General features: G+C 39.8%; 1 protein-coding gene across 1 annotated transcript in view; it reads right to left on the bottom strand.

Moving 5' to 3' along the window:
* The window catches only part of LOC137274766 (ornithine decarboxylase-like), a 52,624-nt gene that overhangs the window by 16,947 nt on the left and 21,208 nt on the right, over positions 1-14,469 (bottom strand). The window contains exons 4-6 of the mRNA XM_067808100.1: positions 13,884-13,960; positions 13,495-13,667; positions 7,137-7,262 (exon numbers count right to left, since the gene is read on the bottom strand). Coding sequence (XP_067664201.1) covers positions 7,137-7,262; positions 13,495-13,667; positions 13,884-13,960 — 376 coding nt within the window. The remainder of the gene's footprint in view (positions 1-7,136; positions 7,263-13,494; positions 13,668-13,883; positions 13,961-14,469) is intronic.

Genomic DNA, 14,469 nt, shown 5'->3' with positions numbered 1-14,469 from the left:
ATTGCCAATGTGACGTTAAGTATTAACTCACTCACTCACTCACATAAATTGAGCACAAAGTGAAAACAATATTCAAAGTCAGTCTGACAGCAACAGCTTGAAGTGGTGTATTCAGGGGGACAGGGCTATGTATAACACCCTGCCTCACCAAAATTGAAGAACCCCCTGTAGCTCTAGGTCCTGGAGGAGAAAAATAATTATAAGAATCATATTGCCTTATATCCATAAGGTCAGTGTCTCTAAAATAGGTTTCTTGCAAGCAAAATGCCGATGGTTTGAAGTCCTGCATCAGTAACTGTAAATCATTTAAATTGTTCCTTAGTCCTCTACAATTCCACTGGATGATGTTAGTTGAGCGGCTCATGGAGGTTCAATTGGAGTTCGTGATTTGGAGTGGGGTCTAGCTCCACTAACTGGGAGTGACGGATTGACCTCCATCTCTAAAGGTTCAAATTGGTTGTGAACCGTGATATGGGAAGACTCTGAGGAAGGCACCTCCAAATGCGGGATGGTTCTGGTCCTTTTGGATTGTTTCTTTTCCTTTTTGCCATTTTTTGAAGATTTACTCTGACTCTGTGATCTCTCCTCTGCGATACATTGTGCTGCTGAAGATAAATCTACCGACGGCAGTGATGCTACAGCCTCTGTCTGAGAAGTTGATGTAGATACATCAATCAGAACTTGAGAAGTCTGAATAGTGTCACTGATTATGACTTGTTGATTGACCCAAGATAAGGATGTTTGACATGATTGTGATGTCATAGGAGGTCTGGAAACAAGAGCTCGAGAAGAGACTGCATTTGAGTATAAATTTGACGAAGTGGTAGAAAGGGGTACCAACTTTCTTGCAGAAGAATACGAGATATTGTTAGTGTGTTTGATATGTTGAATGTTTGTCTCGCGTTCATAAAAAGGACAGGATTTAGATGAGGCTAAGTGGTCTCCATCACAGTTAGCACACTCAGAAAGTTCATCACAGTTAGTACACTCAGAAAGTTCGTGTGCACTACCACAACGGGAACATACCGAGCTGTTGCGGCAGAACTTGGCCCCATGACCAAATTTTTGACATTTGAAACATCGGAGAGGAGACGGTACATACACCTCCACCCCAATGTTGAAATATCCAGCTTTTACAGATTTTGGAAGGACCGAATGTGAAGACGTGAACAAATACGTATTGAGCTTGATTGTTGTGCCATCGTCTTTCTTTTTGGAAAATCGCTTTACAGCAATGACCCCTTGATTGTGAAGCTCAGTAACAATTTCCTCCTCAGTCATGTCAGAAAGACAATGAGCCCTATCTCTGACAATGCCTCTACATGAATTCAGAGTTCTGTGTACAGAGGCAACAACGGGTGTGTTCACAAACTGTTTTAATTTCAAAAGATTGTCTGATTGTTGCTTACGCGCACATTCCACCAACAGAGAGCCATTTCGAAGTCACGTTACATCCTTAACTTCTCCACAGACACCGTGAATGCCCTTGGAAATAGCAAAGGGGTTCAACTTGAGAGGGTTTTCATCAGCAGATGAGATGACAATAAATCTCGGCCACGAGTCAACTAAGTCAGATGAGCCTTCATCAGATGACGAAGTTTCAACATACCGGCGTTTATTCTTCGATGAACCAGAAGGAATGGAGGTAGCCATTATGTAGGAAAAGTGTTCGACAACCCTGCTCCCCACCCACCATGGAGTGTCAACAAGGACGGTGTTACAGCGGAAACCAGTCTGTTCCACCAGGGCTACAGGGATGTTATACTCCAGCCAATAAAAACTTGAAAAGCTGTTGAATCAAACAGAACAAATGCCAGGCTGGTTCGCCCTCGACACATTTCTGAAGAAACACAGAATTCAGAGGTTAATATTGCCAGATTGGCCCATGAGCCACTGCCTTCTGGCATGGGACTCTAGGCAAATTAGTACACAAAAAAATTGTACATTGAAAGCCAACAAAAGCCAAGATCATATAATCAAAGTACTACGTGCAAAAGTATTCACCATGCACAGGGCTTGGCGTGACCAGCCGATTGATTGAATTGGGCCTATTCAACCTCCCGTCTAGGCGAAGTTAGGGCCAAAGTGGCGTGTTGAGCAACAGGGACACGGTTGCAGGCCCCTGTTACCCTCAACCACCAGGATCCCCTCCTCCACCGACACAGGGCCGCAACCCACGGCTAACGGATTGGTAAACCAAATATGCCCCCGGGTCCACAACGGGGGGTTGGCGAGCACTTAGCGTTACCCAGCACCCACCACGAGGAGGTGGCTCGCCACGGGTGCCTTCATGAATTGAGGATGCCACCCTTCCATATATATTGCCACAAGTTTAGCATTACATTTGAGCAGTGAGTGGGTGAGTTAATATTCATCGTCACATCGGCAATGTCTCAGCCATATCGTGACGAGAACATTTAATGCTGAAATGAAATATATGTATAGTATAAAAACATGTCAACGAAGGGCAGTAAAACAACTAGAATATCACAAATGGGACTAAAACTAGCGTGGAAAGTTGAAACTAGTATCACTATTCGGACAATACAATATAAAATCAGGCTATAGATTGCCAACACCTGAAGGTAAATCACCATACAAGGGACCATGGGGACTTTATGGTGGAACAAGAGAAGACTTCTTGTCGTACAAATCCTTATAAAGGGGACTGAACACACAGTTATATGCAGGGTTAGATTCATTAGAATGTAATTTAGTGATGTATTGTAAAGATAATTTAATACAACGTTCTGTAAGAGATGGTTCCTCGACCTCAACGTAGAGACTGTCAAAGTCTTAGACCTTGGTGATGAACAGAATCTAAAAGTTTCAGGCTGCTTTTGCAGGCTCCACCATATACAATAGAGCCATAACCAAGTTTTGAGTGATCTATATAAATGAAGGAGAGTAGTTTGATCCCCTCCCCACTCTGAATTAGAGGCAACCTTTAATAAATCGAGTGCCTTCAAGCATTTGGCTTTTAGGGATTTAATATACGGCAAAAAGGTCAAACGTGAATCAAAAATGAGTCCCAAAAGCTTAGCCTCCTTGACAACTTTGATAGGGTTGCCACCTTAGAAATAGTTCTGGGTCATTAGGAGGTTTATATTTACGGCAGAAATGTATACAATTGGTTTTTGATTTTGAAAAATTGAAGTCATTTTCAAGATACCATTTATCTATTTTGTTTAAGCACAGCTGCAGTTGCCGTTTAATAGTATGCATATTTTTCCCACGACAAGAAAAGTTAAAATCATCCACAAATAATGATCCATCAACTGAATCGTTTAAAACTTTTGATAGAACTATTTATCTTTATACTAAAAAGTGTCACTGACAAAATACTACCTTGTGGAACACCCTGATCCTGATTGTAATGATCAGACAGGGTAGAACCCACGCGGACTGTCTGTTATTCACAAAGTTGGCTATGAATTCAGGCAAACGACCTCGCAAACCGAAATCATGTAAATCTCTAAAAATGCAATATTTCCAGGTTGTGTCATATGCTTTCTCAAGATCAAAAAAGATAGACACAACCCGTTGTTTTTTAATCAGCGCGTTTTTCACAAATGATTCTAAACGCACTAAGTGATCGACAGTACATCTGTTCTTACGAAAACCACATTGTATATCTGTTATAAGCTTATTTGTTTCCAAGTACCAAACAAGTCGATTATTTATCATGCGTTCCATGGTCTTGCAAACACAGCTAGTTAAAGAAAACGGACGATAATTAGGTGGATCCGTATGTTTAGGTATCGGCACGACTTACCGGAAGTCCAAATATCATCAAAAATTGATATGAGCGTCTCTAAACAGGATTCTGGTAAGTGCTTCAGGAGCTGATATTGTATGTTATCAGCTCTTGTAGCAGTGTCGTAAGCTTGATCAAGAGCAGTATGGAGTTCATGAATAGAAAACGTTTCATTATAACCTTCCCCATTATCAGAATTGAAATTATTAGTTTTCGATATTGCTGAAATTTAGGTATATAATTAGAAGAGGAAGAATGTTTAGCGAGAGTTTCTCCCAGTTTATTCGCCATATCTGATTTATCAGTAAGTAACTGATTTCCATGTTTAAGATGATGGAGAGTGCATTTAGTACCTTTACCTTTAATTTTCTGGACCATGTTCCATACCTTGGACATGCATTTTTGCATTTAAAATTTTAAATTTATTTAAATTATGCACCAAAGGATGGCGACGGAAATAGTGTTCTGCCTTTTTCCTTGCCTTCCTAGCTTGTTTGCATTCATCGCTGAACCATGGTTTTCGAATATGTGGAACTGCAGAGGACTTTGGTATACACTCATCAGCTATGGAATTCAGTTCATCAGAAAAAAACATTTAATAGCACCAGGAAAGTCAATAAAACGTTCAGGTTTACGTTTTTACAACGCAGTGTTTCATATAAAGCCCAATTAGCCGTTTTAAAATTCCGCCTTGATGATGGAGGAACATCAGTTGGAGTTACAGATTTTAGTATAGTAGGAAAATGGTCACTTTCACAGAGGTCATCGTGGGCTGACCATTCGATTTCACCCAGTAAATTGGAATCCCCTATTGACAAGTCCAGGCATGAGTAAGTGCCAGTTCCAGGATGAAGATAAGTGTAAGAACTATCATTAACAATACATAAATCATTGTTTGAGAAATTACTCCCTCTAAGATTTTACCGAGGGTTAAAGAGGGTTATGACCATTTAAATATCCCATGATGACACACTGCTTCGGTAGCTGGTCATATAATGCTTGAAGATCAACACCAAGGTGGAATATATAAAACAACAAAGAGTAAAAACAATATTTATTTAGTAGTTCTGAATTTGTGAGTGACAAGTCGATAGCCAAATAGGTCCCTGTACCAAGGTGTAAATATGTGCTGGAGCCATCACTATAAATACTTAAATCATCGTCAGAACAAAAAGCCTCTAACAATTTACCTTTAGTGTTTGTATTTACACTACCCCAGAGTGGGTTGTGCCCATTTAAATCTCCCATTATAATACAGGGCTTCGGGAGTTGGTCATAGAGAGCTTGAAGATCAGTTTTGGCAAACGTTGAAGACGGCGAAATACAGAGAGCATGGCGTAAACGCTACATGTAAAGAATTCTCACTGTAACAGACTGCATATTAGTAATAAGTGGAGCAGGGCTTTGAATAACGTTTTGTCTGACTAGAATGGATGATCCGCCAGTGGCCCTATCATCCGGAGGTGAAAAACAATGATATGCATTAAAATGACGAAGGTCAAATGTATCTGTTTGTTTCAAGTATGTCTCTTGGCGACATAACGTTGAAGGTGTAAAATCTTGGACTAATTATTGTAATTCATGTAAATTAGTCCTCAATCCTCTGCAGTTCCACTGTACAGTATTATTAGAATACACCATATTTTGGAGGGCGACGAGCTATGTGCCTTAGAATGGACGTTTTCAGAAACGTCCATGTCTTTAAAAGACCCATATTTATTGAACAATTGAATTTTATTTTGTGACCCTTTAGGAGCTCTGCCAATTTGTTGTTTTGAAGCATCAGGTTTAGGCTTAGGTTTACTTTTCACAGTTTGTTGACTATCTGCTGTCGATTGAGACTTTGAGTGTGACTGAGATGATGATGATGATGGTTTGTGATCAGAAGCAGACTTTGATGTACTAGGGAGTTATTTCTCAGTCAGAGATGATATAGTAGGGTACAAAAGTTGTGAAGAATCGCAATTTACCCAAGTCAAGGTAGGCTGGCATCCTGTGGATGATTTTGTTATTTTAGAGGCAGACGCCGATGATGCTACTGTAACATAACTTTCTGGAAGATCAGACTTCTTTACCATTTTTTTGCCTCAGAAAAGGAGATATTTTGAGTAAACTTTATTCTGTTTATTTCCATTTGTTCTTTCCAAATAGGACACTGTTTAGACAATGACGAATGGTCGCCTGAGCAGTTGGTGTATTTTTTGCAATCACTGTCACAATCTTCTGTTGTGTGTGTTTTCTCACCACAGTGAGCACACACAACAGACAACGTAGAAGTATTTACACCGTGTCCATATTTCTGGCATTTAAAACACGTGAGCGGGTTTGGGATGTAGGTGTCAACTTGTATGTTACAATAGCCTGCCTTCACTGATTTAGGAGCATTTTGACATGAGGAAGTAAACAGATATGTATTTGTTAGGAATGTTTCAGTGTTTTTTCGGGTTGAAAAGCGCTTGACATACAGCACACCTTGATCTTTCATTTCTGATGCTATGTCAATTTCGGACATATCAGCAAACAATCGATCACGATCTCTGATGATACCTTTACTAGTGTTTAAGGTCTTGGAATGCCCACAAAAGATTTCATATTCATCAAGTTGGTTGCTTGCTGCCTTTTCCCGCACTCTACTAACAGGGCACCCGAACGTAAGCGTCTTATGTTCTTCACATCCCCAGCAATACCTTGAATACCCTTGGATACAGCAAAGGGGTTCAACTTTAACGGTGTCTTGTCAGGAGTCTCAATCACAATGAAACGCGGTCTATGGTCAGTATCAACAGGGTCAGTATCAAGTGGACGTTTTTTTTTTTTGTTGGGGTTTCATATGCCATAGCTAGTGTAATATGGTTCATCATCCAAGCTCCCCACTCACCACGGAGTATCACAAGGACAATGCCAAAGCAAGCGGGCCTCCAGCTTGCAGCACCGAGGATGCCTGGATGATATACACCAGCAGAAGAATATTATAAATAATTAATCCACTACATTGGCCCATGAGCCACCGCCTTCTGGACATAAGACTCTAGGGATAATTCAGAACTTAAAAATACATTCCAAACCCAGAAAAGCAAACAGAACATGGTTAAAGGTCCAGTTGCCCTCAACCACCAGGATCCCGTCCTCCACCGACACGGGACGCAACCCACGGCAAACAGGTTGCCCAATTCGGCCACCCCTTGCGACCAGCAATGGGGTGCTATGGACCTTGCTGAACCGGGTCCACACGCGGTTTGGCGAGCTCTTAGCGTTACCTAGCACCCACCGCGAGCATTATATTTGATGAATAAATTACGTTAGAACAGAGAAAATAAGTATCAGTACAGCTGAGCCTAGCGATAGATCAACACGTATCACAGACAACCAGATACAGTACCTGATCCCCACTACATTCAGCCCCATTTCCTTAGCGGCTGCAAGAAGAGGCCGGACGTGATGCTGTTCACATCCATACTGTTGCTGCACGTCATATTTGTTTGAAGCTTTTATTCTCATCAACACACTGAAACGTTAAAGCAACAAAATGATGCTGCTGGATGAAGTTCACATGTTGATCAATCAGTTAGTGATGCACAGGCAGAATGACAAACTCCAGCCAATGAATATGAAAGTGTGAATCTGTGTAATCACAACACGGCAACTAACCTTTATATATACTTTCGGTCGTTTCCCGAAAGTACGAACACTTACTACTATCGCCAACACTGTAGAATGCCCTCGAAACAATCTCCCAGAAGTATAAAAACAGGAAGTCAAGGGCAGATAATTCCCGGAAAACCTGAATCCTTAAAATGTGGATCATCTATAATAATAATAATCTACTTCTATAGCGCCGAGTTCCAGCTAGGCTGCTCACAGACGCTTGTGCAGTTCAGTCTATTTCAAATAGATGTGTCTTTAGATGTTTTCTAAAAGTTTGTAGACTTGGAGCTGATTTTAGTGACATAGCAAGGTCATTCCATAGCATGGGAGCTGCACATTCAAAGCAGCGGTCCCCGTATTTGGTCCTAGATGGTCTGGTGATAAGTAGATCTTTATCTTGTGATCTAAGAGTGCTTGTTGGTCTGTGGCTGTTCAGAAGAGATGACAGGTAAGCTGGAGCGGTGTTAGTCTTCAGGCACTTGTAGATGATGGTGAGCACCTTGCATTTTATTCGTCTAGCAACAGGTAGCCAATGCAGTTCTCTTAACCCTTGGGTGATGTGGTCTCTCCGAGGTCAACGAGTTATTATCCTGGCCGCTGTGTTTTTTATAACCTGCAGTCGATGAATCAGGGAAGCTGTTATCCCAGACAAAAGTGAATTGGCATAGTCAAGGCGAGATATGACTATTGCTTGAGTGAGAGTTTTGGCGGTTTCATCCGAAAGATATCGTCTTAGTTTACCAATCTGATGAAGATGGTAATGAGAAGACTGGCACATGTGGGTGACCTGCTTGTTCATTGTCATGTGGGAGTCACAAACAACTCCTAGATTCTTCACTTGGGAAGAGGTGGCACATTCACAGGTCCAATGTTGACTGAGAATTCTGTCATGTGTTTCTGTAAGTGCTTTGGGCCGGCAATGAATACTTCCGTTTTCTTGTCATTTAGTTTGAGAAAGTTCATTCTCATCCAGGTTCTGATGTCACTGATGCAGGTTTCCAGCTTTGTTATCTTGTCCTGTAGTGATACAATCCTGGAGGCTATACAGCTCTGGGTGTCATCACCAAAGCACTGGAAGTCAGTGCAGTGCTTCCGGAAAACATCACCTAGTGGCAACAGATAGATGGTAAACAAGAGCGGTCCAAGGACTGAGCCCTCTGGAACGCCATATGATAAACACCTTTCTTCTGACATGGCCTCACCGACTTTCACCGACTGAGTTCTGTTTCTTAGATATGACTCAAGCCACTTCAATGCTGGTCCGGTGATACCAACAGTTTTCTCAAGTCGAGACAGAAGGATAGTATGGTCTATTTTATCGAAGGCTGCTGACAGATCTAGTAGAACAAGGAGTACTACTCTCTGATGGTCAAGATGAGAAAGGATGTAATTTTGCACTCGAAGAAGTGCTGTTTCTGTACTGTGGTGTTCTCTGTAGACAGACTGGAACTCTTCCATCAAGTTGTTCTTATCTAGATGTTCCTTGATTTGAATTGCTACAATCTTCTCAAGTACCTTCGATAGAAAGGGTAGCTTGGACACTGGTCTATAATTTTCAATGTCATTTGGATCAAGTGAGGTTTTCTTGATAAGTGGACGGATAAGAGCCATTTTGAATGTGCTTGGTATTTCAGATGCAGCCAGCGATGTATTGAACATGCCCACCAACGAAGGTGAGATAGAATCCAATACAGATTGTAAGATCCAAGTTGGCATCGGATCTAAGTCACATGACTTTGATGGACTCTTCTTTATTATGCGTGCTATCTCGCTTTCTGATGTTGGTCTCATGGTCCTAAGGCACTGCCCATTGAACGTTTTATGTGGAGTGATTGTGCTTGACTGGTTCTGTTGTAGGTCGACACGGATGTTCTCAATCTTGGTAGTAAAGAAATCAGCAAAGTGATTCGCAAGAGCCACTTCACTGTCATGATTAGGCAGAATGTCCGTCCTTTTATGTAATAGATTCTTCAACTCTTTGAATAGAGTCTTCGGGTTGGAAGAAGATTCTGCAATACGTGAGTTAATATGTTGCGTACGAGTTTGAACTCAGAGGGCCTATCTCTAGCTGCCTTGTACATCTGGCGATGTATCTCCAAGTTTGTTCTTCTCCAGCGTTTCTCAGCGTGTCTTTTTTCTCGCTTGGTGGATTGAACTTCATCTGTATACCAACTTGTATCAGGTCGTATGTTAACAACCCTTCTCTGTACAGGTGCATGTGCGTCAAGTGATTCTGAAAGAATTTGGTTGAGCTGATTTGTTTGATCGTTTACAGTCCCCGTTTGAGGGACTTCATTTTTAGTTAAACGTTCTCGTAGGTCACAATTAAGACGATCTCAGTCAATATTTTTTGGGTTTTTTTGTATTTAATCATTTTTTACACAGAAGCGGCTCTTGGGAGGTTAAGTTCACAAAACACTGAATAATGGTCAGAGATCATATAGTTTTTCACAGTGACTGTTTTGACTGTATGCTCATCCTGTCTTGAGATGATTAAGTCGAGTGTGTCTATGGGTCGGTTCACTGATGTGCTGTTGAAGATTTAGGCTGTCCATCTATTGTACGAAATATGACCCATCATATTTATTATTCAAAACACTAAACATTGTGACCCAAAAAATTATTATTACTGAATTAATAACAAAATATACAGAAAATACCCACTCATAACACTCTCCCCTTTGTGGAGAACAAAGTTTCGCAGAAACTTTCTGTTACAATCATAGCAATAATAACATAATAAAATGACATGTAATACTATGAGTAATATGAGAAACCTCTTGCAGAATTACTATGACAAAATACAGATACATACACACATCATCATCAAGTCATCATACATTTACATCCTGGAAAGTGCCTCAGTACAAACATTGTCTTTGCCTTTAATGTGTTTCATCTGTTACGAGTGTGTATTTTCTGTGTATTGTTGTTATTATTTAACTAATACAATGTAATTATTATTGGGTCACAACATTTAGTGTATTGAATAGTAAATATTATGAGTCACATTTCGTTTTAATAGCTGGTCAACACTTTTAGCATTCTGGTATTCCGGAATTTATCTGCTCCTAGTTTTCTATGTGTCTGCTTCCGGGAGACTTATTTTAGGGCATTCTACAGTATTGACTATGCTCGTGTGTGCCCGAACTTTCGAGATTCACTTAGTTTATGTATATAAAGGCTGGTTGCCGTGTTGAGGGGGAAACCCACACTCACATTCATTCATATTTGCTGGAGTCACTGCCAACGTTTGATCATCAAAACCCGTCAACGCTTGACCTACATTATCTGCTGTCGCACCGATCGCTGCCATAGCTGATTCTCTCTCACACCAAGACTTTGGTGAGTTTGCTATATTGTATTTTGTGACCCATTGACTTAGATTTTGTCTCTCTTGAATTGTACCTGAAATCTGCATTGTTTTATGGACTTGCGACTATGTATATCTTGCTCTCGTTGCATAATAACAGAATTTTGAATGTTTATGACTTGTCTTTGTTCTGTTTTGCTGGTTCACAAGGGGATCTTTTACATTGTCGTCACGATAAATTCTTAACCGTAACAACATTGGGGGCTCGTCTGGGATAGAATTCATTTGAGACCATTTGTGAAATATATTCCAAATGTCTGCAATTTTGCAACAAGGTAATTGTGGAACCAGCAAAATGGTGTTTGAACTTGAGACGTTTGTATTGCCCCTGATTCTTAGATAATTAGTCAGTTGAGGAAATTTCTTCACATCTCACACTTGATGCCAAACCTGCAATGAGGAAATTTCAGATTTTGAAAATTGTGTTGAATCACTATATTGATGAGGGAATTTTTGAAGATGATATTTTGGAAATGGTGCCAGAGGAATGTTCAGATCAATGTGAAATAAAGCAACTTGAGATTCATTTACAAATTCAAAAGGTAGCATATTGAAAACAAGAAGAACTGGAAAAATGGAAATGAAAAAGCTTGAGATGGAGAGAGAAATTAAGCTGAAAATTGTTTTGAAAGGTAAAGCTTATTCAGCCTTGGCAGTTGAACAAAGCTCAGATTATGATCTTGTCAAGAGTACACTTTTGAAAGCTTATGAGTTAGTACCTGAGGCTTATCATCAGAAAATCAGAAATGTTCACAAAAGGGACAATGAGACTTTTGTACAGTTAGCAAGGTTTGTAAGGTCAGCATGAACACTTTGCTTCAAATCTTCCATCAACACTAACTGTCTCAAACCATCAAAATCTGGGCCCTCCTTAGACCCACACCACCTATCAAACAATGTTTCCTTTTCTCTAGCAAACTCTACAAAAGTCTCATTGTCCCTTTTGTGAACATTTCTGAATGTCTGACGATAAGCCTCAGGCACTAACTCATAAGCTTTCAAAAGTGTACTCTTGACAAGATCATAATCTGAGCTTTGTTCAACTGCCAAGGCTGAATAAGCTTTACCTTTCAAAACAATTTGCAATAGCATAGCACATGACTCCCTTGGCCACTTCAGATTTTCTGCAACCTTCTCAAAATGTAGAAAATACTTGTCTACGTCTTTCTCATTAAAAGGGGGTACAAGCCTAGCATGCCATGCAATGTCAAAAGTGGAAGAATCTGAGGAATGAGAAGGGTTTTCAAGTTTCTTCAGAGCAATGTCTTTGTCAATTGCAAGGTTTTTAAAGTTCTATTTCTCTCGCTATTTCCTTCTTCATCTCAAATTTTTTCAATGCCCTGCCTTCTTTTTCTCTTTCTCTTTCTTTTCCTATTTTCCAGCCTGTTCAGTTCTTCCTCTTTTCTATTTTCATCTTTTTGAATTTGTAAGTGAATTTCAAGTTGCTTTATTTCTAATTGATCTGAACATTCCTCTGGCACCATTTCCACAATATCATCTTCAAAAATTCCCTCATCAGTATAGTGATTCAACACAATTTTCAAAATCTGAAATTCCTCATAGCAGGTTTGACATCAAGTGTGAGATGTGAAGACATTTGCAATAAATCTGATTTCCTCAGCTGACTTATTATCTCTGAGTCAGGGGACACTACAAACTTCTCAAGTTCAAACACCATTTTGCTGGTTCCTCAATCAACTTGTTGCAAAATTGCACAAATTAGAAATAAATTTCAGAAATGATCTGAAATGTCAAATGATTTCTACCCTGGACGAGCCCACAATGTTGTTACGATTAAGAAGTTGCAGTGACAAACAATATAAGAAATCCCCTGTGAACCAGCAAAACGGAACAAAGACAAGTTTAAAATATTCAGATATTATTATTTAGCAACGAGAGCAAGGTATACAGTGTCACAAGTCAATTTCACAATGCTGATTACAAATTCAATACAAATGAGACAACATTTAAGGCAATGGGTCACAAAATATACAATATAGCAAACTCACCATCAACTATGCAGAATGTAATACAGCGAGCGGTCTGACAGCAGTTTCAGGCGTTGGAGATGAAGCGTTGGCACAGGCAAAATGACAAACTCCAGCGAATGAATATGAATGCGTGAATCTGTGTAATCACAACACGTCAACTAGCCTTTATATATACTTTCCGTCGTTTCCCGAAAGTACGAGCACTTACTGCTATCGCCAACACTGTAGAATGCCCTTGAAACTATCTCCCGGAAGTATAAAAACAGGAAGTCAAGCCAGATAATTCCCCGAAAGTCTGAATCCTAAAAATGCGGATCATCTATTGTACGAAATGTGACCTATCATATTTATTATTCAAAACACTAAATATTGTGACCCAATAATAATTATTACTGAATTAATAACCAACTAGCATAATAACATACAGAACATACACATTCGTAACGTTTATCAAAATGGTGCGTGCCTGTTTAAAATGACATTTGGAACCAAGCAAGCTATATAAGACAAAGGACACAGAAACGTATAATGTGTTCAGAAGTGCCAAATGATTGCGATGTACCAATAGGTACATCGAATAGAACAAAAGGTGTCTGCCGTCTTTCAGTATTTAACATTAATCTCACATGTGATATCTCCGTAATGAGATGCACTTCGTTAGTTGTGTAATATGTGCACATATCTGACAGGTATGTCATATCTGTATTTGATAATTACAGCTATTGTACCTTGCGTTAGGATGAATTGACTTTATTTTGATGAGTTCATGTTCGCTGTCAAATGCCATCAAATCAATACCAGCCGCCGCCGCATATCTGATGTCCCTACAGCATTTGACACTGTGGGAGTAGACAATGTTACATGGCTCCACGCCCAGACCCAGAATGGAGGCCATATCATTCTGAAGGAAAATACAAAATTACAATTGATTCATCAAACCGTGCACCCATTCACTTGAGAGATTAATTTTGTATATTTATTGGCGATGATAATTTCCAACAGTGGCTTTCGAAAAAAATCATAATTTTCAGTAAGCAAATAAAGAACTGTATATTAACACATTTCATTTCAAGAAGGTGCAAGATTTCCTCGTCCATAGGAGATATAATGTCCCTACCCTGCTGGCACAGTCAAAGTAGACGCCAAGGTCGGCTAAGAGAGACAGGATCTGAGGGTCGTTGTTGCACTTGACTGCTGAAATAGATGGAGTCAATGTCCTCTCTAAAAATCTTAGTTTCTCGAAACACGTTCGGTGTTATATATCTGTATATGTCTTGATAGAAAAACATCCCATTATGTCGGATGCAATTCTCCATTCCTCCATTCTCAATTACCATCCCCTCAGGTGGGATGTTCCCTACATTCTGTAAGTAGTGAGTGAGCGAGTGAGTTAAAATTAAAAGTCACTTTGGCAATATTTCAGCCATATTGTGACTAAAACAATATATAGATTAACAATAATGAAAGATTGATTATATAATCCTGTCAACAACGGACAGTAAAATGACTAGAATATCACATATATACAAGTAAAACTAGTAATTAATTCTAAAATATTCAGCGATAGGGGATAACACAATATAAAAATAGGCTATACATCGCCAACAACTGAAGGTAGATCACCACACTAGCGACCAAGGGGACTTACAGTACATTTGCTACCTGTATGGACTCTAGCTGGATTTACACCATCCCTTCAGCTG

This window comes from Haliotis asinina, chromosome 2 (assembly GCF_037392515.1).
Source record: "Haliotis asinina isolate JCU_RB_2024 chromosome 2, JCU_Hal_asi_v2, whole genome shotgun sequence".
NCBI classification, from domain to species: domain Eukaryota; kingdom Metazoa; phylum Mollusca; class Gastropoda; order Lepetellida; family Haliotidae; genus Haliotis; species Haliotis asinina.
Note: the sequence above shows the minus strand (reverse complement) of the source record. Positions and strands in the feature narration are given on the sequence as shown.